Below are 22,034 nucleotides of genomic sequence, written 5' to 3'. Positions count from 1 at the left end.
AGTCATCAAACGGAGAACCTTGGGCTCTTTTTTAGGCCTTTGTGTCTGGGGAGAGAGCACACCCACCATTGCCCCAGCATCCCTTGTGAAAAGCCCAAAAGGCTGGGGATGCTTCTCCCCCACTGTCCATCCCTGTGGAGCTGATGTGTGAGCTGGGGGCGGCAGGCGCTGCCGTGAATGTCTGGGCTACGGTTGTGACCGGTGCCTGCAGAGCCTCACGTTCAAGCACGCACTCTGTCATTTTCCTTCAAAGATATTGGAGAAGGAAATATAAACTCTATCACTGTGTATATTCGAAAACAATACTTTTTTTTATTAGAACCCACAACGGATGGTGTTTGCGTCACTGCAGTCCATTTTCATGCTCCTTCACGTCAATGATGCTCAGAATTGAATAGGAACAAACAATTGTAGGTGTTTTCCCACGGGCAGTCTGTGTCTCTAAAATAACGAGTACTTCGCTGTAAGTTTGCTCAGGAGGAAAAAAAGGCATAAAGTTGCTGAAGTCTCTGTGTTGACTTCACAGAGGTAGGACATGGACAAATCATTTAAGTTTTTGAGCCTCAGTTTCTTAATCTGTGACGTAAGGGTGATGGTGTGTACCTTGCAAGATAACATGAAATCAGTTTCAGGACAGGGCTGATGAGCTGAAATAAGCGTTGGAATTGTAAAATAGAAATTTTAGCATTGATGGCTTGTGACGGACATGGATGGTTGCTATGTGCGCTGGTCATGTTTTACAAGTTAACGTACTAGGATTGTTTCAAAGCAGACCACAGCTGGATTTCTAATACTTGCCAAATAACCTAAATAAAGTTTGGTTTTGTAATAGATTGAATCAAGAGAGGGTGAAAACACCTATAGCTTCAGTTTGGCGGGAGTGACCCTCTAATTGTTAAACATCCATTGCAGATGGAATTGTGGAATGCCAGCCCGGGCCGCCAGGTGACCAGGGTCCTCCTGGAAGTGCGGGGCAGCCAGGGTTGACAGGCGAAGTTGGAGAAAAAGGTAAGAGATTTAATTTTTAAAAAAATGCTGATTATGCTTGGGCGTGTGATACATGGCACATACTTACTGGCTTTGGGTGGACATGGGTATCTTCTTCCATTATTTGAAGCTCTCCTCAAAATCCATGCCTCAGATGTGTCTCCCGACAGCTCTGCTGAGATTGTTGGCCGTTGAAGAGACAGTTATCACCTGGGAGACAACGGGGAGATGGGCCCTGAAGTCAGAGTCCCTGTTCTTTACCCTCTGTGGGGTCAGCAGGTTAAATTCTCAGATTGATATCTTCCTGCTATCCTTTGGTTCAAAGTCAGAGATTACATTCTCCAAGAATGCACGTCTTTCCTTGAAGCTGGATCACAAGTGTGTATACAGACCGCTCACCACCCCTCAACCTCAGTTTCCGTAATCAGTGTGAGCAGATCTGCGCTGATGAATCCGCCACCTCCACCCCTGGCTCTGAGTTTTATCTTAAACTTTTCAAGTGTCGTCTGTAATGCCCACGTGGGACGCATCATAATCCTTCACTGTCTTGGGAACGATGGATTATCACTGCACAAACAGTCCCGTCTTAGAGTGGAGTAAACAAAGGATGTTCCAGTATTTATTCAGTATGTGTCTCTTAATACCCAGAGAGGAGAACAAAGAGAGGGTGGCCCCCCAAAACGGATCCCTGTGAGTCCCATTCCTGGCTTTGGATCGCAAAGAATTTTTGCTCTTCAAACGTCTGAAGCTCAAATGCATGGAAAATGTCTTAGAATTTTGACAGCCATGTCAGTTGCAGAACCTTAGATGAAAGTGATCTTAGAATTCAGGCGGGGAGGATTGTGCCACCAGTTGGCGTGTCACTTGCTTTTCATGAATCTCCCTAGTTCCCAGTTGCTTAGCACTTTCTGAGATAGGCTGTTCCATTTTGTGACGGAGCCAATGGTGAGAAGGTTCTTTGTACTGAGAGGTGTGTTCATCCATCCCCCACCTCCTAAGAGGAACCTCTCTCTTCCTGTGCCTTCGCGTTCCTGCAATGGAGCCGTCAGCCCGCCCAGACCTCAGTGCGAGGTCTCCCCGCCGTCCACTTCCAGCCTCAGGAGCAGACACCCACGGATCCCATAGCACCTGCGGCTGGGCTGGGTTACTAGGCAACTAACGGTGCACCCCTCCCACTGATGCACTCCTGTTCTGCCGTTGCTCCCGACACTGGGGCCTGGTGTGGGGTGTGCCTGGGCCTGGGGTGCCGGTCAGGGTGAGGGGACGGGGGGCACACAGCCCAGCCTCTGTGACCCCTGAGTGACAGCTTCTCCACGTGCTCTCTGTTTGCCTTACCTGTGCCTAGAAACCTGACATTCAAGGTTCGGGACACACGCACATCTAAGACCCTCGAAGGCCTTTTAGCTTAGTTAGTTTGAAAATCAAGATGTAAGAGGTTAGAGTTTCCAAAGAAAGGCATGTCCTCCCATTTTCATGGGCTGGGGTCCCTCTCCTCTTGGGTTCTCCATGTCAGGTCAGGTCTTTGCCCTGGATTTTGTGCCTTCTTACTCCCATCTGTCATTTGTCAGCCTGGAACATAGGTTTAAAGTCCAGGAGTTATATGTGCAGTTGGCTAAAAAATGCAAAGTCAAAGAGAAAGGTGATGGGAAGTTTTAGGATTAGAGACAAAATGATAGAGTCGAGTCCTCTCAGGCTGGTGGGCGGATGGAGTTCTGGATCACTGTTTAGTGAGGCAGGCCTGTGCCTTGGCAGAGCAGAAGGATGGGATTCCTTAGAAGGGCACCCGTGGTTACCTGTGATGCGTGCTGAGGGCGGAGGGTGGGCCCCGTGTCAGGGGCACGCGGCCACTGGCCGATGGACGCGTCTGGAGCGGGTGTTAGGTAAACGGTGGCCTCCTCTTCCCTTTCCTGTTGTCACTATGCTCCAAGGGATTCTGCTCACCTGTTGTATATAATACCTCGTGTCTCCTTTCTTAGGTCAAAAAGGAGATAGTTGTCTCATCTGTGACTCAACAGGACTTCGTGGGCCCCCAGGGCCACAGGGACCCCCCGGAGAAATAGGTAAGGCCCCAAATGTGAAAGGGACCAGGTCAGAATTTGCTTCGATGGGTTGCAACCTTCACAGTGAAGCAGAGCTTACTCCCGACCTGATTTTCTCCATCAACACTAAAACACGAGATGAGAATGTGAAGCCACGCTTCTAGGATTTGTCCATTTTGTTGAAAATTATCAAGATGACTTACAAATTCAGTGTCAGAAAGATTTCCTAGTCGAAGTATAGCAGCATCTGGTTCACACAGCTCTGCAAATTTCCTTATCTCAGAGGAGGTTGCCTGCCTGCTTTGGTTTAAGTGGCCACTGGGCTGGCGGGCAGGGATTTGTAGCCATTCTGCGTCAGTGGTACTTGTGTGCATTTGGGGGTCACTCTTCCCTTTTCTGAGCCCATCTTGGGCATTTTTGTGATTACTGTATAAAGATCTTTGCGCTTTTGAATCTTGAAAAGGTAAAAATGTTTTGAGCTCTTCGAAAGTGTCTCATCAACAATGTGCTGAATCTTTCCTCTGTCTCTTGTGAAAGGTTTCCCAGGACAGCCAGGGGCCAAGGGCGACAGAGGTTTACCCGGCAGGGATGGTCTTGAAGGATTGCCTGTAAGTAAACCTGTCTGAGTTCCTAGACGTATTAGAAGTTGCCACCGAGCAAACCAGCAAAGGCGTGTATCTTTGCGTTGGCACGTGGACTCCTGCTTTATTTGGGAGCTGGTAAAGGAGCACTTTGTCGAGCAGTTAGAATTACTCCCCGTGTCTCTCCTGTGACTGATTGACCTGAGGATGAGTGGGACCATTGCATCCAGAACCTGCACCCCAACTTGCCTTTCTTCTCACCTGGTCAGAATCCAGTCGCCACTTACCTGTTTCCAGGCATGACCGAGTGCTGGTGGTCACCTTCCCGCAGGGTCTCTCGTGCCACCAAGAGTCACCTCTGACAGCCACGCTGTTGAGTTGTCTTTTTACACAATCATCCATTCTCACGTCAGATAATCTAAAGTTTGTCAGTGAATAAGTTCCGCGCTGATGGTGTCTATGGCAGTGAAGGAGCACTGGCCGATTTTCCTCTAGGAATTTGCACTATTCCTTTCTCCTTCTTCTTACAGGTACAGAATTTGAAAACTCCTATCACCAACATCTATTGCAAAGACACTTTTTCAAATCTATAAATGAAATATCTCGATCACAAGGACATGAAACCTTTCCGTTAGACAGGACACCATTTTCTTAACCTTTGTACGTTGTTTTAAAAGAAGCCATTGAATAGCAGATTATAGTAATAATCTTAAATACTGAAGGACGTTATTTTTTTGTGCATGTAATCAGCTCTATGTCTAAAGCTTTTAAGCCTTTGGGCTTTGTTCTCGTATTTTCTTTGTGCTTCTCAGTTCTGTTAAGCATTAACCAGTTTCTACAATTTCTTTCATTCCTTTTTTCCTTTTTCCTTTTCTTTTGTCATACATGGAAAGTCAAATCTTTAGCATTATTCTTTTTTGTTTGTAGGTTTTTAACATTTGTAATTTAAGAAGATATTTCTGGAAGGTTCTGTAAAAGCAGGTCAGGGCAAAAGTGAGTTGAAATAGGAATGAAACAGCTGGAAGCCAGAAATCGTTTTCTCCTTTTGAAGTTAAGTCATGGGCTTCTGCTTTCTAGAACTTCCCCGGTGCCTGGGGAGCTAAGTTAGAAGTCGCAATTGTTTAACATATTTCTAAATAAGTTGGAAGTTCACAAAGCTGGGAACTCTGACTGTGGTGGGGATCAAAGTGGGAACAACTTTGAAGGCAACAGACATAGTCTGGGCACGGTCTTTATCCACTCGGCCTTCCTGGAATACTTCCTGCCTCAACTCTGCCTGGAACCCAGTCCAGACACCCGCCCCGCCCAGCCCCAAATCCAATATAAATGAGAAAAGAGGAAGGAGGATGGTTGAGGAGAAGTCACGATAAAGAAAAAAACAAAGAACATGTACAAGAAAAATGCGAATCCCCATGCCTTGTCCATCCAGGGTGCATCTTTCTTGGTGTAGAGGGAAAACACTTCTAAAAATTGTTCTGTGGGTAAATAACCCAAGAGAAGATAATAATTTCCCTTTTATTAGATGCTATATCACAGCTCCGTGATTTAACTAGCTCAAAAATGTGGTACCCTTATTTCGAATTTGGCTGGAGGCTAAAGGAGGCTCCACAAACCAGCGGAGCAAACTGGAAAGCAGATTCCAACGAAGAAAGCTCTGATTCTGCATTTGATTCAGGTAGCATTTCTGTGACACGTCCTCTGAAAGCTGAGGGTTTGATTTGGGGAAAGGAAGACAGACCACACTAGGCGGCTCCAGGCTGAGATGACGAAGCCCAGCTCCCAGGCAGGTCTGGGGTCACTGGGAGTGACCTGTGTTAATTGAAACGAGCCTCTCCCGACTTTTCCCATGGTGGCTCCACTTTCTAGAAGCAGACTGCACAAGTTGTCAGATCTTCTCCAGTTTATGTAGCCAATGCTAAACTTCCAAGGCAGCGTCTGATTCTTTGACATTTATCCTAAGAGATGAGCATCAAAAGACCCTTGAATCACTTAGGATTAGCAAAGGATCCACATGAGATATCCTAGGGTTGTAAATGTCAATTTTCAAAGAAATCTTAGATTTCTCCCTTAAATAGAGCGATGACTGACACGGTCATCAGTATGAAAATAAAAACTTGTATTTTTCTCACCCTGTGCTCATAGTGTTAGAAAATACTATACTTCTAAGCTGTGAATAATCAACATAAAATAACATAAGGGGTGCTTCCAGTTTGAGAAGACTATGCACTGGTTATAATTTCTTACGTTGGCATTTACTTTTTATTGGTGAACATTTCTGGTTCAACATACACGTCCTCCGGCACCTCCCTCTTGTAGACATAAAGGGCACAAAGACAGGAAGCCTTGGTCCTGCTCTCACAGCCCTGAAAGGCTAGTGGGGAGACAGAAGGCAAGTAAATGTCCCTAATAGACCAATGAGGACCATACGGTACACGGAGGAAACACGGGAGAAGCCCACCTGGGCCTATCGGAAGGGCTTCCAAGAGGAGCTGGGCCTTAGCGAGGCACAGGAGCTAATGTTAACTAGAGAGAAAAAGCTGCAAAATACCACAGCAGCTTTCAACCAGATAATGAATTTTCCATGTCCTCTGCTAGACTTTCTGGCGGGTGGCTGGTGGAGATAGTGGGACTAGAGTAAATACGATAGATTGGGTATCTTCCCCGAGTAGATCTGAGTGAAGGGTCCTCTGTCACAAGGGGCACTTCCAGCTCAGGGCCAGCTCCGACCAGCTGTGTCCAGTACTTTGAGGCGTACATGATGTAGGTACACACACAGGTTGTGTGTGTGTGTGTGTATGTGCGTGTGCGCACATGCACGCACTGTGGTTCACCTACATCCAAGAACCGTTTCAAAGGGAGTTTACAAAAAGGAATTCAAACCACATGAATTCCGCAAGGGTTTAAATTCTGCCAGGTGAGCGGGGAGGTTGAAGAGATCCCTCTCTCAGAGAACAGGTAACTGAGACAGTTGTGTAAAGCCTTGGGCCTCTTCCTGGTGAGCCCCACTCTCAAGGGGACCTGGAGGAGGAACCATCTAGGGGGTGGGCATTCCTTGACGTTTCCCCTTTCCAGGAACTGAGAAGTGTTCCAGTGTGTGTCTCTTGGGAAAGTTAATTCTATTTCTGCTGACAGCTCAAAATCCCAGTTACAGAGCTGGCCTGATGCTCCCTTCCCCGACTTTCCTCTTTCCGGCTGCTCTGGGCCTCCTTATCTCTTCCGGAATTAGGGCTGTGAGCGTGAAAGGCAAGCCGTGTGATTTCAGCACTGACCAGACTTAGGGAATGTGGCTGTTCTCAGCCTCCATCTCTGGTTCCTGGGCCCAGGGAATAGCACATCCAGCCCCTTCCAACCGTAGCTGACCCGTTCTTGGGAATGTCAGCAGTAGTAAGAGACAAGAAAGTTACCTAAGGACTGATCTCCGGGCCGGACCCAGAGCTCCTCCGTCACTCCCCCGCCCTGTCCCCGTCTCCATTACTAGAGGCTTTTTAAGGACAGCACAGCAGTGAGGTCAGCTCAGGGCTTTGTCACAGAGCTGCTGGCTTTTTTTGCTCCTACACAGGGAACGGGGGGAGCTCTAAACCCGTCCCCACTCTTCAAGGTGGCGTCCTGGTTTCCTCGTTGCTGGTTTGCTCTGTGCACGGGCGTCTTTGGTGGTGGCCTCATAAGGCTTTGTTTCTGCAGGGACCGCAAGGTGTGCCAGGGCTGATGGGCCAGCCAGGAGCCAAGGGCGAGCCTGGCGAGATTTACTTCGAAACTCGACTCAAGGGCGACAAAGGAGCCCCAGGTTTCCCAGGCCAGCCCGGGATGCCAGGCAGAGCAGGCTCTCCCGGAAGAGACGGCCATCCGGGTCTGCCCGGCCCCAAAGGCTCCCCGGTATGTTGATTCCCAGACTTTGAACGTGCGCTTGACAGATGATGGATATGCAAAGAATGGAAGAAGGAGTAATTGGCATCACGTCGACCTGTTTTCACTCGGGGGGGTCCTTGTCGTAAACGAACTTGTCTCACGTTCACTGGAAAACTGTAGTCTGTAAACCTAGGTGTGATAGCCTTGACTTGAACGATTAGGTGATAAGGGGTCAGTGTCTTCTGATGGATCTGGGGGAACTGAAAAGACCTCCATATGTCGGACGGGAGGTGAATTTTAAAGTTAGCGGCGTTCAAGTCACCCTTTCAAAGAAGATTCCAGATATAAGTGCCTTCCTTTTGGAGTCAGTGTCTCCTTATGTCTGGGTTGGGAGGGCGATTGCTCAGCTTAGAGGAGAGAATGCAGGTTTCATTTATTAACTACAAGGTGACCTTTGCAGACGGTTGAAGTTAATAAGTAGCACAGCTAGTTACACTCTGGCACTTGTTTACCACGGGTGGTGGAAAAATGCGATGCGGATTGGAGAGCTGGTACGTCTGCTGATAACTCGTGTTTCTCTCTTTTCGCTTCAGGGTTCAGTAGGATTAAAAGGAGAACGTGGCCCCCCGGGAGGAGTTGGATTCCCCGGCAGCCGTGGTGACGTCGGCCCTCCTGGGCCTCCAGGCTTTGGCCCTATTGGCCCCATTGGTGACAAAGGACAGATGGGCTTTCCGGGAAACCCCGGGTCCCCAGGCCTGCCAGGTGAGGCCTGAGGACCTCAAGTGCCACACGCAAGTGCCAGGAGCCCTGGTCTGAGTGACATGGGGACGTGGGTCTGGTTTCATTTCTGCCAGGAGGGGGGATGTGACCTGAGCAACCTTTCCTTAGCGTTTCTGTATCTTGTTTCTTCCTTTATGAGATGGGCCAGTGGCGTGGAGGATCTGGATAACAGGAATTTGAAGGTATAGGTGATTTCCTTATAAATAAGTACGCCATATGCAGCAGAGAAGGTCAGCCTTCTGGGTGGAAGTGATACCAGTCTGAGCCCGTCTTCCGTTTCTCCCCAATGAGCGGTCCCTTTTGGCTTCTGTGTATCCCAAGCCACATACTTACTCTCCACTGACGTGCACACACTCAGTGACTGATCCACAGCTGCTTTGACTTGGCTGTTGAATTTCGGGGTACTTCCAGCCGTTTGTTGACTGTTTTTTCACGTGGTTCTGTGTGCCACGCGCTGAGCTAAGCGACCAGAGAGGAAGCAAGTCAGAGGATGCCCACCCTCCTGGAGCCCACCGCCCGGGCTTTGGTAGAGAACGTGGGAGGGGGCTGTGTGAGGGTTTCCCACGGATGCGCTCCACTGCGTCCTCACGATGGGCTTATCTTCAGGGACGGAAGTGAAAGGGGGGTCCCCGGGCCCCGCACACAGTAGACTGTCAGTGACTTATTAGTTGAATATGATTCCGGGAAGAAATGGAACATTGACATCACTGCCTAGGAAACCTGGAGGAGAAGAGGCCAGGAACGGCCTGGACACAGCGGACCGAAGGACATGTGCTGTGACTAAGATGGCTTAAGAGTTGTAGACATGAATGAAAGGTGACTTGGGGTGATTAAAGGTGTGTGGCCAGTAAGCCTGGAGAAGCATAGTAACTAAGAAGCTGGAAGGTCAAGGTTTCCGACAGGAGAGACTCAGCAGCGATTACAGTCTGGCCTTCTTGCTCACACATTTGCTGATTCTGTCCCAAGCCACGTATCCAGCCCAAGTTCCGTCAGTTCCTGTCCCCGCTGGGAACTGTTATTTCCTTATGAAGACCCGGCGTAGGGTTTGTCAGCTTCGTAATGCAGGACACATCAGCAGCCTTTGACGGAGGCCCGAGTACAGCGCCTTACTGGATGGGCTATTGTTTTTGTCATCGTTGGGTGATCGTTGGTTTTTCACTAAGTGAGGGCTCCATTGATGAGTGTTCTTTGATTAGCAAGGAACCAGGGAACGTCTCTCTTACGACTCCTTTCGGGGCAGGAAAATGCTGGGTTTGACTTAGAAACACCCTGGGTCTCGGAATGGGGCCTCTGGTCACTAACCCCACACTCCTCATCCCCAAATCGCCGTCTCAATGTTCTTCGTGCTTCTGGAATCTGAACACTTGCAGCGTGTAAAAAGGAATCAGGTTTCTTTTTCTCGGCCAGAAACTACCATCAGAAAAGCCAGTGGGACACATACAGATGCGTCTTGACGGGATGGGAGGAGGGTTCCCGACAGAGGCAATGCTTGTCAGTTGTCCACATTCTGGAGGGTTCCTTGGCTGTCCAGACCCAGGCAGCTTTGGGATTAGAAACCCGACTCCTTTGATCTGCCAGAGCTGTGTTTAGTCTGATGGTCATAAAAGCCTTGTTCCCAGGGCTGGAGCTGATGGCAGAGATGTGTTGGGGTCAGGCCCTGGTGCTTCCCACAGTGTGTAGCTAAAGCGAGTGTTGGCTGTCCCTGGGAGGCCCTTCAGACCCTGAGTTCTTTAAGGTACGTGAAGGTTCAGTGGAGATGAGCCCTTCGGTCCTTTCGTAACAGCTCAGTCCTGACACCCAGTGGATCTCGTAGGCACGGGCACCCGGGGCTGCGCCTGCGCCTCCCAGTTGGGAGATAGAACAGGTGGCTTTCCTGGGCTGGAGACACCACAGAACCGTCCAGCTCACTGTTAGGGTAACGATATCACCCACGGGGCACGTTGTGAAGATAACTTCCCACCAGATGTGGGCATCAGAGCAACTTAGAACCAATCCTGTCTGAGAAACTGAGAGAAAATGGTGAAAAGGCTTTGACTTTTTGAGACGGATTAGTTGATACCAGGGTCATCTCGCGGTTTGTTGTTGTCGAGTTTTTTGCTTTTCGTAACTCTTGTTCTGGACGCTTAAAGCATTCTTGTGTCAAACAAACGTCTAGGTCATTTTGGACATTTTGGAAGAAGAGGAGCTCTCTGTGAGAGATTCTAGAAAAGGAGAAGGAAGAGATGGAGGCGTGCAGACAAGGATGTGACGCAGCAGCCCTCACGCTGTGTCCTTGCTCTTTTCCCCAGGTCCCAAGGGTGAAGAAGGAAAAGTCATGCCCTTACCCGGTCCCCCTGGAGCAGCAGGACTTCCGGGATCCCCCGGTTTCCAAGGGCCCCAAGGTACTCAGCGTCTCGTTCATCTGGAGGCTTGGGGTGGGGGAAATGTGCTCACGTTTTTCTCACACTGACCATTGGTCTTTCTCACCGCAGGTGACCGAGGTTTTCCTGGAACCCCGGGAAGGCCGGGTCTCTCTGGAGAGAAGGGTTCAATCGGCCAGCCTGGGATTGGCTTTCCAGGGCCTCCCGGCCCCAAAGGTAAACCTGCCGGACAAGGCAGCTTTGGGGGGGGCACTGCTCTGGCCACTGCCCGCGTGGGCCCCGATGGTGGCGCCCGTCCCCGGCTGGTTAGCACCAAGGGCTGTGGTCTCTCCGCTCATCCTCACGTGAATTCTAGGAGAAAAGAGGCGGTGGACGTAAACACACCATGTGCGAGTTAGCGAAAGAGCTGCGCGGTGTGCAGGCCGGTGATTCCGGTCACCGAGGTGATGGGTGACGTGCTCCCGGCCGAGTGGTTTGGTGGGAACGGGTTGGGACCTTAAGGGCCCCAAGCTGCCCAGGAAGCTGGCAGATGCCACGTTTGCCTAAACCTATCCTCAAGGGGGTCTTTCTCTCATCCGTGAAGGGAGCACACAGCCCGCCGGGACCTGGGCCAGGCTGGTCTGGAAGGCGGGGGAGGGGCGGGGGATGGTGCGGTGAATATGAGGGGGGGCCTTGCTCTCAGGGGAGAGGCCCTCACACGCATGGACGTTCCAGAACCAGTGCTTCTTTCTGAAAATTGTAAGGAAGTAAAGAGGAGAGTTTCACCCTTTTTGCTGCTTTCTTAGTCCTTCAGGGAGACTGATGTGCACACTGGCCATTAGGGACTTTGGTCCAGAGCCCAGAAGGGCTGTGAGCAGTGAGGGGCGTGTCTTTTCCCTTTGGGCCGGCATCCTGACCCCAGTTTTACCGCCGTTTCACCAAAACTTAGTTTAAAGACTTGTCCAGCCTCCGGGCTTCTCGTCTAGGGCTCTGCATCGCGCCCGCTCTCAAGGTTGCAGGCCTTTGCGCTCGGGGACGGGAGACAGCAGCCTGTTTCTCCGGGAGCTGCGTGATGCCTGCCGCACTCATGGCCAGGCTCACGGTGCAGAAGGCCCCCCAGTGACCCTCCAGCGTCGCAGGGGCAGTGCTCAGGCCTCCTGCGTGCTCCATGGGAGAACCAGACCACTGCCATCACGGCAGGTAGAATTTAGCTGAAGAAGGCCTCCTTAATCAGAGACCCTTTGCCCACATTGCACGAAGCTGCCTGGAGTTATGTGCGCTGTCTGTCAGGCCCCTCGAAACAGCAGCCCTACACCATGGGCGATTCAGTTTTGTGTTTCTGCAAACTTGCAGATCACTGCGTGTCCCCAGCCTTCCATCACACAGAGAGAGCCTAGCCCAACGGCTCTCATACTTTGCTGCCGTTTATAGCCACGTGGGCAGCTGTCAGAAAGCCTATCAGAGGCGGTACCCAGTCTCGAAATGTCCCCACGTGCCTCCAGTGTGGTGCAGTTGGAGAACAGGTGGTCTAAAGTGGTGCTTCTCAAACTCGAACATGTCCAGGAATCACGAAGGGTCTTGTTAAGATGCGGGTCTGCGTGCGGATATCCAGGCTGGATTTCTAACCGGGCGACAGGGACGCTCTGGACCACACTCGGAGTTGCCAGAGTCTTAAGTTGCCATTCCCAGTCTGCAAATGCTGGTTTGGTTTGGTTCGTTTGCGGGGAGCGGATAGGAGAGAAAAGTTCTAAGTGCGTAGAAGCAAAGGAAGGGAGGGGCGGGTGTGAGGGAGAAAGAGGAAGGGGCCCCGGGGCTGCGAGCGCTCCCCGCCCCCAGGCTACCCCTGGACCAGGATGGTCTCATCTTCCTTGTTGGCGCCCTCAAATCTGTTCAGGTTCATCTGAGCAGGTGTAAAAGAAGTGGAGAAAGTAGGGAATGGTATTTTTACATGAATGATTTTTTCTGACTCTTCCAAACAGGTGTTGACGGTTTACCTGGAGACACTGGACCTCCTGGAAATCCTGGTCGCCAAGGTTTTAATGGCTTACCTGGCAATCCAGGTCCACCTGGCCAAAAGGTGGGTACTGAGCGTTCTCTGGATTGCCGTTTCCCCATGCTTGTGATTAATTGGACTCATAAATTGTGGGCTGTTCATCTCACAGGGTATGTTAGGTCAGCGTGTTTTGTGTTTGAATGAAATAACATTAAATGGAAAGTACCAGAGTACACGGGGTAGCACGTGGTCATGCCGGCTTGGGGGAGAATCATTTGTTCCTGCTTTGTGAGTGGGCTCTTGCCTGGTGTGTGTCCTGGATCTCAGGTCCAATGTGTCTCATCACGAGTGGAAGGAGAAAGCTGTTTGGAAGCCACTGTCCTGAGTGACCTAACAGCCCCCAGCAGGGTGGGCTGCAGCCTTTCTCAGCCTCAGTGATACTGACACTCATGTCCAATAATGCCTCGTGGTGGGGCTGCCCTGAGTATTGTGGGGTCTTTAGCAGCCTCCTCTGTGGCCCCGACCCACAGATGCCAAAGGAGCACCCCGACATGCATGCCCAGTGTGACCACCAGAAACATCTCTGGACGTTACCCAGTGTCACCGTGGGGCAAAGGGCCCTGGTTGGGGACCCCGGGACTAGTGTGACATCAGGATTCTCTTTGCCCTCAAACACCCCTCTGCTGCTTGCTGATACTTGCAGTTCCGCTCAGCAAGTACACGCGACTGTTGGTTAGATCCCCTCCTGTTCTGATTATAAGGAAGGGATATGAAATTGCCAGAAGGCATCTGTCCTACCTGGGAAAAAGGCCACGGCCAGGCAATGCACCTTTGCCGACACAGAACCCTTGCCCTTGCCTTGGGGATGGGCGGGGGTGCATGCTGGCAGCTGTGCCTCGGCGATGCTGGGGAAGGTTCCTTCTGAGGAACGCCTGACCCGAGGTGGTGTCCCTGCCCCGTGTGGCTGACGTGGAGCATGTGGCCTTCGGACGCCTTCTTTATGTGACACACCCCCGCCTTCCCCTGATGACCCGCACTGGGTGTGAAAGTGAGTCCGTGAGCGCAGTATGTAGATCGCCTCAAACATGGCTCACGAGCTAGTAAATGCCGAATGGAACTGGAATGAAGGATTTGGTTTACGATTTAAAATACTCTGCTTTTTCAAAATCCCTTGGACTGAGTTCCCTCCAGTTTGCAAATTTCACCGCAGGGCCATGTGGATAAGCCACCTCTGCCTGCTTACCTCCTGGAAGTTGTTGCCTTCAGGGATGCCAGAGGGGCGCTGTGACATAATGTCCACCTTCTGCTTCACACGGCCCGTCGGTGCTTAAATTGGGGTGCTTTGAATGCTCCTTCCTTCAGGCCCTCAAAATACTGCCTTTATTTTTAATCATCTGTGTGTGTCAAAGCCCTTTGATTCATGAAAAGGTTTTAAACGTTTAATCTGACATGAGAGCTTTCATTTCATCAAATAAACGAAGTAAACGGAGCTCTGTTCCAGCCCTGGAACTTTCCACCTCTTAATACCGATTCGCTGGCCACACACCACGCTGCGTGTTGTTCCCGCTGTGTAGGCTCAGGGCAGCAGAGTCGAGGGGCCGAGACCCAGCGGAAGGAGCTCCTGCCTCTCTGACTGGGGACAGGCCGTCCAAACGGGGGAGCCTTGGCTTTCCTCCTTTGTGAAAAGAAAATACTAAAAATTACCTCCCTTTCGGCTTGTCGTGAGATTGAAAGGCAGCAATAGGTGTGAAGAAGCTTCGCCACCTGGAAGGTGGGACAAATACCGTTCTTATAAATGCACCGGCAGCATCGGTTAACACGTACGCCCTTGGCCTGATAAAATCGCGGGCTCTGAGGGTCACTGGTTTCTCTGTGCTTGGGGGTTTCCAGGGCGAGCCTGGAGTTGGTCTGCCGGGACTCAAAGGTCTGCCAGGACTCCCTGGCATCCCCGGCACCCCTGGAGAGAAGGGAAACATCGGGGGACCAGGCATTCCCGGAGAGCACGGCGCCATCGGCCCTGCAGGCCTTCAGGGAATCAGAGGTAACTTCTTACGGGCAAATCCAGCTCGTGGTAGGGATGGGGTCTGTTTATTGTGTGTCCGCAGAGCACCTATTAGGGCCTCAAAAACGTTTGTTGAATGAATGATGAAGATTCTAGACGGGGTCCTGGCGAGCGGCGTGAGTGGGTGGCGGGCGCTGACAGCACCGTGTCCCCATGTGGCGCATTCACGATTTCTTCCCCACCCAGGTGACCCGGGACCTCCTGGATTGCAAGGTCCCAAAGGAGCTTCTGGAGTCCCCGGAATAGGCCCTCCTGGAGCTATGGGACCCCCTGGAGGACAGGGACCCCCAGGGTCATCAGGTGATACTACGTTCTTCCAGAATGTTCCCTTCCCTAACTCATAATCTGTGACTAAAAGGGGGAAGAGTCAGTTCTATTCTGTGGCTATAGGTTTGGTTCTTTGCTTACACGTAAGGTCACAGGTTCCTTTCTTTACCACCCTCTGAACTTGGTTTACGTGCCAAAGACACCTCCCCTTTATATTGTCTATTCTTTACCTTTTATATTTAACTTAGAAGGATCGGTATCTCTATCTTATCTTTCCATAAGAGGTTTAGTAAGTTGTAGGTAACTTAAACAAAATGAGTTCATGTCTGGAAGCTGCCTTTGCCTTTAATAATCATTCTAGAATTGAGACAGAGCGGGTGGACCAGGGCAGGACAGTCAGGGAGAGACACTATGGAGAAGCTGGGCTTAGGTCTGAATACTGCGGAAGGGCCCGGGTGGGAATTGCTGATGGCTCACGGCAGGTAGGCGGGGCTTTGTCTTGGGATGTTATTTGCCCACCGATGGCCCCAAACACCACTATCTGAGAAGGTGGAAGCCGTTCTGCTCTACCCCAGACGTGGGCACGGCTACACACCTTCTGAAGAAAGTAACAGTTAAACAGGGTACAAGACGCTGCAGGACACCCTGTCAATCCTGCTGATGCCCCCTTTCTCTTCCCCACCTCAGGTCCCCCTGGAGTGAAAGGAGAGAAGGGCTTCCCCGGATTCCCAGGCCTGGACATGCCGGGCCCCAAAGGAGACAAAGGGCCTCAGGGGCTCCCCGGCCTGACGGGACAGTCGGGGCTGCCTGGTCTCCCTGGACAGCAGGGCACACCTGGACAGCCCGGGTTCCCAGGTAAATGACCTGTGAACTCCACCCAAGTGGATGCTGGGGAGACGCCTCACCTGGTCTTGTTCATGACCCTTGCTCAGCATCTGCCATCAGCGTTCACGGTCCTTCCATCTGGCCACAGGTCCCAAGGGAGAGATGGGCGTCATGGGAACCCCCGGGCAGCCCGGCTCGCCAGGACCAGCGGGTGTGCCAGGATTGCCGGGTGAAAAAGGTAGGGAGCCGTGACTCCGGAAAAGCCCATCTCATGTCTGTATCCCAGTGCCTTGTGGGAAGTTCTCCAAGAGTCATAGATCATAGTTCATTTCAAGATGCCTGGGAAAGAAGATCAAGCAAGGGTCCGGAAGATCCCCTCTTCCAGGAGACGCTCATGGGTCATGGGGATTAAGGGCTGTGCCCTGCCAAAAAATCAGAGAGAAGACAGGTTTTCGGGTTTCCTTATTGGCATAGTAGAGTTTTTGGGTTTTTTTGTTTTGTTTTGACAAATGGTGGTATTTTTAGTTATTCGAAGATACAGTCACAGCAACTGAGTCTTTGGAATCAAATTAGAAAACAGGGGAAGTTTACAAGTCTTACTTTTTATTTCTTATCTTGATATTTGAAATTGGTTCAAATACTGTTTTTAAAAAAGAAATGGACTTTAAATGTGAGACATAAAAATGGTCATTTGTTTAGTTGAACAGGAAAATTCTGTTCTTTCGTATAGAATTGAGGGGCTGCTATGAGCAGATGTCGTGAAGGTATTTAAGAAGGAGAGAAACTATAAATTATTTAAACTAATAAGTGAAGTCTCCTATGTTGGAATTATTAGCAAACAACGAGTTCTAGAAAATGGCTTTATCGTTCATTTCCCTGCTGTCACAGTCTTCCGGGTAACTCGGACACTCGCCGTTTAATGCCACTTTTGGACAGACTCTTTGTTCTTTATAGGTTGTTTATCAGTTGCTTCTACTGGCCAGAAAGAGCAGCACACTTGTCACTGCCTTGGGGGCCCTTGGCCACGTGTCACTCGGTGCTTCCTCTTCTTTCTACAGGGGACCACGGCTTCCCGGGCAGCTCGGGACCCAGGGGAGACCCTGGCTTCAAGGGTGATAAAGGAGATGTGGGTCTTCCTGGCAAGCCGGGCTCCATGGATAAAGTGGATATGGGCAGCATGAAGGGCCAGAAAGGAGACCAAGGAGAAAAAGGTAACGCGGGGGACCGTTTACCTTCGGTGGGGGAGAAGGCGTCTAATGAGTTACTCGGTTCTTCACACGTGATGTCAGACCAACCTGTGTTTCTACAGTTTGTCTTATTTTAAGCAGACGTGGTCGTCACTATTTTTGTGTGTGTGTCGTGCAGGACAAATCGGCCCAACTGGTGATAAAGGATCCCGGGGAGATCCTGGAACCCCAGGAGTGCCTGGAAAGGACGGTCAGGCAGGACAACCTGGGCAGCCAGGTATGGAAGGGAGTTCAAGGTCGCCAGCTCGGTAGGGGCTCGTGTGGGGAGAGGTTACCTGGCAGTTTTCATGGGCGTTGACCTGTTGGGTTTTTCTCTTTATGATTCTAGGACCTAAAGGTGATCCGGGCATAAGTGGGACCCCAGGTGCTCCGGGACTTCCTGGACCCAAAGGATCAGTTGGTGGAATGGGCCTGCCAGGTATGTGGGGTTTAGGAAGGGAGTTTCCGTTCCAGTGCTTGCACGTGTGGTGCTTGTGGGACGAGTCTGCAGGGGAGACCCGCTTCACGGAGGACATAATCCAGGGAGACGTGTCTTTGACACAGACTCACATCTTCAGTTCTGTGTGGTCTCTTGCCTAGGGATGGTGGCATTCGGTTGACCTTCTGGCCATTGCTTAAACAAGCAAATGAACAAAACCCATCACAGTTTAATAAAATAAAACACAGGCTGTGTACTATGAACTTTCAGTTACCTCCAAGTGATCCGTCTACTTGGATCTGTCGAGGAGGTGATTAATTCTCCATTCAGTTGTGTCAGCACAAGCAGCTCATGCCTGTAAAGCCCTTTGACATTAGCTCAGAAGAATCCCCTGGGCTCCTCTGCCCTGGTCCTGAGCTGGCCTCCCAGGCTTTGCCATCAGCGTTTGCGGCGGTGACAGCGACCAGAGCAGAGGCAGCAGATGGAAGGCTCAGGCCCCGGATGGTCCAGGTCCTACGGCTTCTTAGAACTTGCCTGGAGCAGGAAGTCAGGGCAGCCAGCCTGTCTCCCTCACTCCTCCCAAGTCTTTGCGAGGCGCGTTGTCACCTTGCTTGAGCTGTAAACACCCAGCGGCTGCAGTAAGGCTTCTTAAATTCTTTTTGCAACAAATCTCTTGGGCCTGTCATTCAGTCCGCCTGGCAGATGCTGGTTGCAATAAAACAACCAGGGTTCCCTTTGTTGCAGTAATCTCCCAGGCCTTGGCTGCAATTTAATATCCAAGTTCTCCTTACAATAGCATCACCAACCGACTCACAGCTGCCCCTAACAACCAAGCCAGCAGCCGCAGAGGGTCAGTTACAGGGGCCGGCATAAGCCTGCTTCCCCTGGTACCTATGGATAAATTAGTTTGCCCACATCCATCCTGGGAGCAGGTACCCTTTTACTCTCCATGGCCTGCCTCTCGCCCCCTCCGATTCATTCGGATAATGAGATTTGACTACGGAACGAAAGACATAGAAGCCATGTTTAATGCTGTTGGGAAAGGAAGCATGCTAAGCGGTTAATGTATTTTTTCTCCCTTTGTAACGGGATTGTCTTTAAAAGACAGGAGGAACGTTTCCTGGCATGGTTCTAATGTGGTCTGGGTGTCTGATGCCTGCCTGGATCACTTACAGCTTGAGAAATGAGGGGATACGTGCACTTCCATCCATTCTTGGCTGGCAGTTGAGGCGCTTTCCTATTTTTAACATTAGCACCTGCTAAGCACACGTTCTGTTTCAATTGTGTGTGTTTCTAGGAATACCTGGAGAAAAAGGTGTGCCTGGCCTCCCTGGCCTGCAGGGCATCCCTGGCTCACCTGGAGAAAAGGGAACAAAAGGAGAGAAAGGGCAGGCGGGTCTGCCTGGGATTGGGATTCCAGGACGGCCCGGGGAAAAGGTAACAGCATCCCCGCGGAAGCCCCTCCCACCCATCCCCGCAGAAAGGCTTTGGAGGAACGTTTACTGAGCATCTCCACACAGTAAATGAATCGTAACACAGAACGGTTTCTCCAGTTGATTTTAAGTCTCCCTGCCTCCCCCTTCTATTCATGGCCTGTGTCCCCAAGGAGGATCCGAGACGTGCTGAGAGCTTGGGTAGCAAGTTATCATGGGGAGAAATGGAGAAGGAACATGAGAAGCAGAACAGGCAACTGCTCTTTGGCTCTGGGTTTCTAGTTTTTCCTCCATTTTCAGAGGGCTTTGATTCTCCCCTTAGAAAGCTGGAAGTGGAATTCTGCCATGCGATAGTCATTGCACTCACAGGTATACAGAAAGCACCTCCAGACACATGTCCAAGGACAGATATAACATTAATGGGCCCAATTTTCACCCACAGGGAGACCAAGGGGTAGCAGGTTTTCCAGGAAGCCCTGGAGAGAAGGGAGAGAAAGGAAGCAGTGGGATCCCGGGGATGCCCGGGTCTCCGGGCCCCAAAGGCTCACCAGGGAGTGTTGGCTATCCAGGTAAGTGAGCTGGCCTCCTCCTGAGCTCGGGGTTCAAGGATGACAAAGAGAAACTCAAAGTCACGGGAATTCTGGTGTTTTGGTTTTTCTTTAGGAAGCCCTGGGTTGCCTGGAGAAAAAGGTGACAAAGGCCTCCCGGGATTGGATGGCATCCCTGGCGTCAAAGGAGAAGCAGGTAGAGACCACTTTTTAGGACACAGATGGGGGCCTGTGGAGAAGAGGCCAAGGGGCATCAAGGCTGGGTGACCTCTGGATGACCAGCTGGGCTCACACCTCCATTTCCAGATGAACAAACTGAGTCTAGGGGGACTTCTAGGGTCTTTCCACCAGTTAGACCTAGAACTGGTTTTACAGCTAGTTCCAATTGGGTCTAGAAACTTTTCCTGTTCCGCGTGGTAGATGGTGTCCTTTCTCTCCACTCTCACCAGCTTTAGGGGGTCACTGTGCAGTGGTCTTGCTGCCGCATGAGGGTCCCTTCTGAAGGGGTGTCTGGAGTAACCTCGGGGAAGCTGGGCATGCTAGGGGGTGGGAGGGACAGCTCCCTGGAAAAATGTCAGGACGGGTGCATTTTACATGCAGATCACGGTGCCGTGATAGGTTCCATGCCTGACTGATCTGACCTTTCTCTTTGAGGTCTTCCTGGGAAGCCTGGTCCCACGGGCCCGGCCGGCCAGAAAGGGGAGCCCGGCAGTGATGGATTCCCAGGGTCGGCAGGAGAGAAGGGTGAACCAGGTATGTTGGGCTCCCATTTCCCTTTCAGAATGAGACTCTGCTCTGGAGTAAACGTCTCCCAGAGACTTACATTCCATGCTAAGTGACCGGAGCTGGGTGTAAGCTGGGCGTAAGTTACATCCTTGCAGCTATTTAAGCAACACTGTGGGCAAGTGGGGCAGGATTGGATGGGAAAAGGGGAAAGAGGATGTTCATTTATTCCACAAATACTTATGGGCATCTACCCTTAAAATGGCCTGAGCTCTCAGGGGTGAGTGAAGGAGACACCGTAGAAAGCCCAGACCACTGCCTTCTCTGCCTGGCCTTTCCCCATTTAGAGGAATGGTCCTGGGAATATTCGCAGTCCCCAGAATCTGCTCCTGTTACTGATGGGGGCACCGCAACTTGGGCAAAAGTGTGAGCTGCGAGCTCCAATGTTGACAATCACATACGTAATAATATTCGTATATAGCAAGAGGGTGACACACAAACAATTTGAAACAGGTTGCCCTCAGTCAGGGGGATGGAGGGAGGGAAGTAGTGCTGGGGAGAAGCATGCAGGGGGCTCCATGGCTGTTAGTGTTGGTCTCTTTCTAAAGTTCATTTCTTTCATTCTATGAGCCTTATGTTTATATTATGTGCATTCATTTTCCTATAAAAATAATCCATAAGAAATGCCTCCACACCTACTTCCCCCCTTTGAATCTTCCGTTACACACTTTACTCACATTTGTGGACTCCCTGGTGTCTGCTGCCCCAAATATCACTGGCTCTGTGCACTGCCTTTGAGAATAGCTGTTAGTTGGCTAGTCATCTGAGAAAAGCCAATTGGTGAGCCTCCAGACAGTAATGGGAAATAAGTACCCATCTGTACAGATCATTTCTACTAAATGCTGTAATGGTTCTGGGCTCCAAGGTACTTGGGAAAATGTACTAAATTATATATATATCCCGTCACGGGTATCTTAGAACAACTGTAGTAATATAATTTTACTTGCAAAGTGCAACGGACTAATTTCTCTGTGTTTCGCACATAGTATATGGTATTGGTGCAAAGAGTGGGTATTGCTTTGTGCGGTTCCTGCAGCTCGGCTGTTTTAGGAGAGATAAACGTGACTTCTTACCTTTATCTTGTAGGTCTACCCGGAAGAGGATTCCCAGGGTTTCCAGGGGCCAAAGGAGAGAAAGGTAACACATTTGCTAAATATGTTCTTCCTTTTCAACGAACTGCTGATACACGTGGTACTGGCAGAGCAGGGCAAGCAGATACGAGGAAGCACGTGGACGTGGATGATAGGTTACGGGTCTGGGACAGTCGAATTGACACTTCCTACTGGCTCACGGCAAACCGCTGTGTGGCGTGCGTGTTTTGGATTCATAGCCTTGTGAAGTGGTGGCGGGGGGAAACGGGGGGAAATCCCAAGGAGAGCCCAACGATCCTTCTAGATGGTGACCCTGTTTCCTTCCCTTCTTATTTTTTCTTAATAACCTTGCAGCAATCCTAGAAGTTTGTCATTTTGCTGGCAAGTTTGGGGTAATATGTTTAAAACTAAACATGCAGTTTTTTTTTCTACAAGCTCTCACTTAAAAAACTTTTTTTAAAACAGCTTTATTGAGGTATCACTGACATCTAATAAATTGCATATATTTAAAGTGTACAGTTTGCTACATCTTGATATATGTACACACCCATGAAAATATCAGCACATTCAAGACACTGAATGCATCGTCACCCCGGAAGTTTCCTGGGCTGCCTTGTCACCTGCCCCCCGCTCCTTCCTGTCCCCACCCCGACCTGGACCCCAAGCAACCATTGGTCTGCTTTCTGGCACTGTAGATTAGCTTGTGTTTTCTAGAATTTTACATTCATGGAATCCTACAGCATGAACGTTTTCGCCTGACTTCATTCGCTCAGCATAATGAATTTGAGTCACCTG

General features: G+C 50.5%; 2 protein-coding genes across 2 annotated transcripts in view; one reads left to right on the top strand and one right to left on the bottom strand.

Annotated features, from left to right (window-relative positions):
• The window catches only part of COL4A2 (collagen type IV alpha 2 chain), a 635,121-nt gene that overhangs the window by 286,237 nt on the left and 326,850 nt on the right, over positions 1-22,034 (bottom strand). The window lies entirely within an intron of this gene.
• COL4A1 (collagen type IV alpha 1 chain) overlaps positions 1-22,034 on the top strand; it is a 148,055-nt gene that overhangs the window by 108,167 nt on the left and 17,854 nt on the right. Inside the window, exons 22-41 of the mRNA XM_060080230.1 lie at positions 913-1,008; positions 2,964-3,047; positions 3,564-3,634; positions 7,289-7,480; positions 8,047-8,215; positions 10,522-10,614; positions 10,705-10,809; positions 12,552-12,649; positions 14,456-14,606; positions 14,814-14,927; positions 15,582-15,749; positions 15,868-15,957; positions 16,778-16,930; positions 17,085-17,183; positions 17,295-17,384; positions 18,682-18,821; positions 19,260-19,386; positions 19,481-19,561; positions 20,020-20,118; positions 21,235-21,285. Coding sequence (XP_059936213.1) covers positions 913-1,008; positions 2,964-3,047; positions 3,564-3,634; positions 7,289-7,480; positions 8,047-8,215; positions 10,522-10,614; positions 10,705-10,809; positions 12,552-12,649; positions 14,456-14,606; positions 14,814-14,927; positions 15,582-15,749; positions 15,868-15,957; positions 16,778-16,930; positions 17,085-17,183; positions 17,295-17,384; positions 18,682-18,821; positions 19,260-19,386; positions 19,481-19,561; positions 20,020-20,118; positions 21,235-21,285 — 2,271 coding nt within the window. The remainder of the gene's footprint in view (positions 1-912; positions 1,009-2,963; positions 3,048-3,563; positions 3,635-7,288; positions 7,481-8,046; positions 8,216-10,521; positions 10,615-10,704; positions 10,810-12,551; positions 12,650-14,455; positions 14,607-14,813; positions 14,928-15,581; positions 15,750-15,867; positions 15,958-16,777; positions 16,931-17,084; positions 17,184-17,294; positions 17,385-18,681; positions 18,822-19,259; positions 19,387-19,480; positions 19,562-20,019; positions 20,119-21,234; positions 21,286-22,034) is intronic.

Source organism: Mesoplodon densirostris, chromosome 17 (assembly GCF_025265405.1).
Source record: "Mesoplodon densirostris isolate mMesDen1 chromosome 17, mMesDen1 primary haplotype, whole genome shotgun sequence".
NCBI lineage: Eukaryota > Metazoa > Chordata > Mammalia > Artiodactyla > Ziphiidae > Mesoplodon > Mesoplodon densirostris.
Note: the sequence above shows the minus strand (reverse complement) of the source record. Positions and strands in the feature narration are given on the sequence as shown.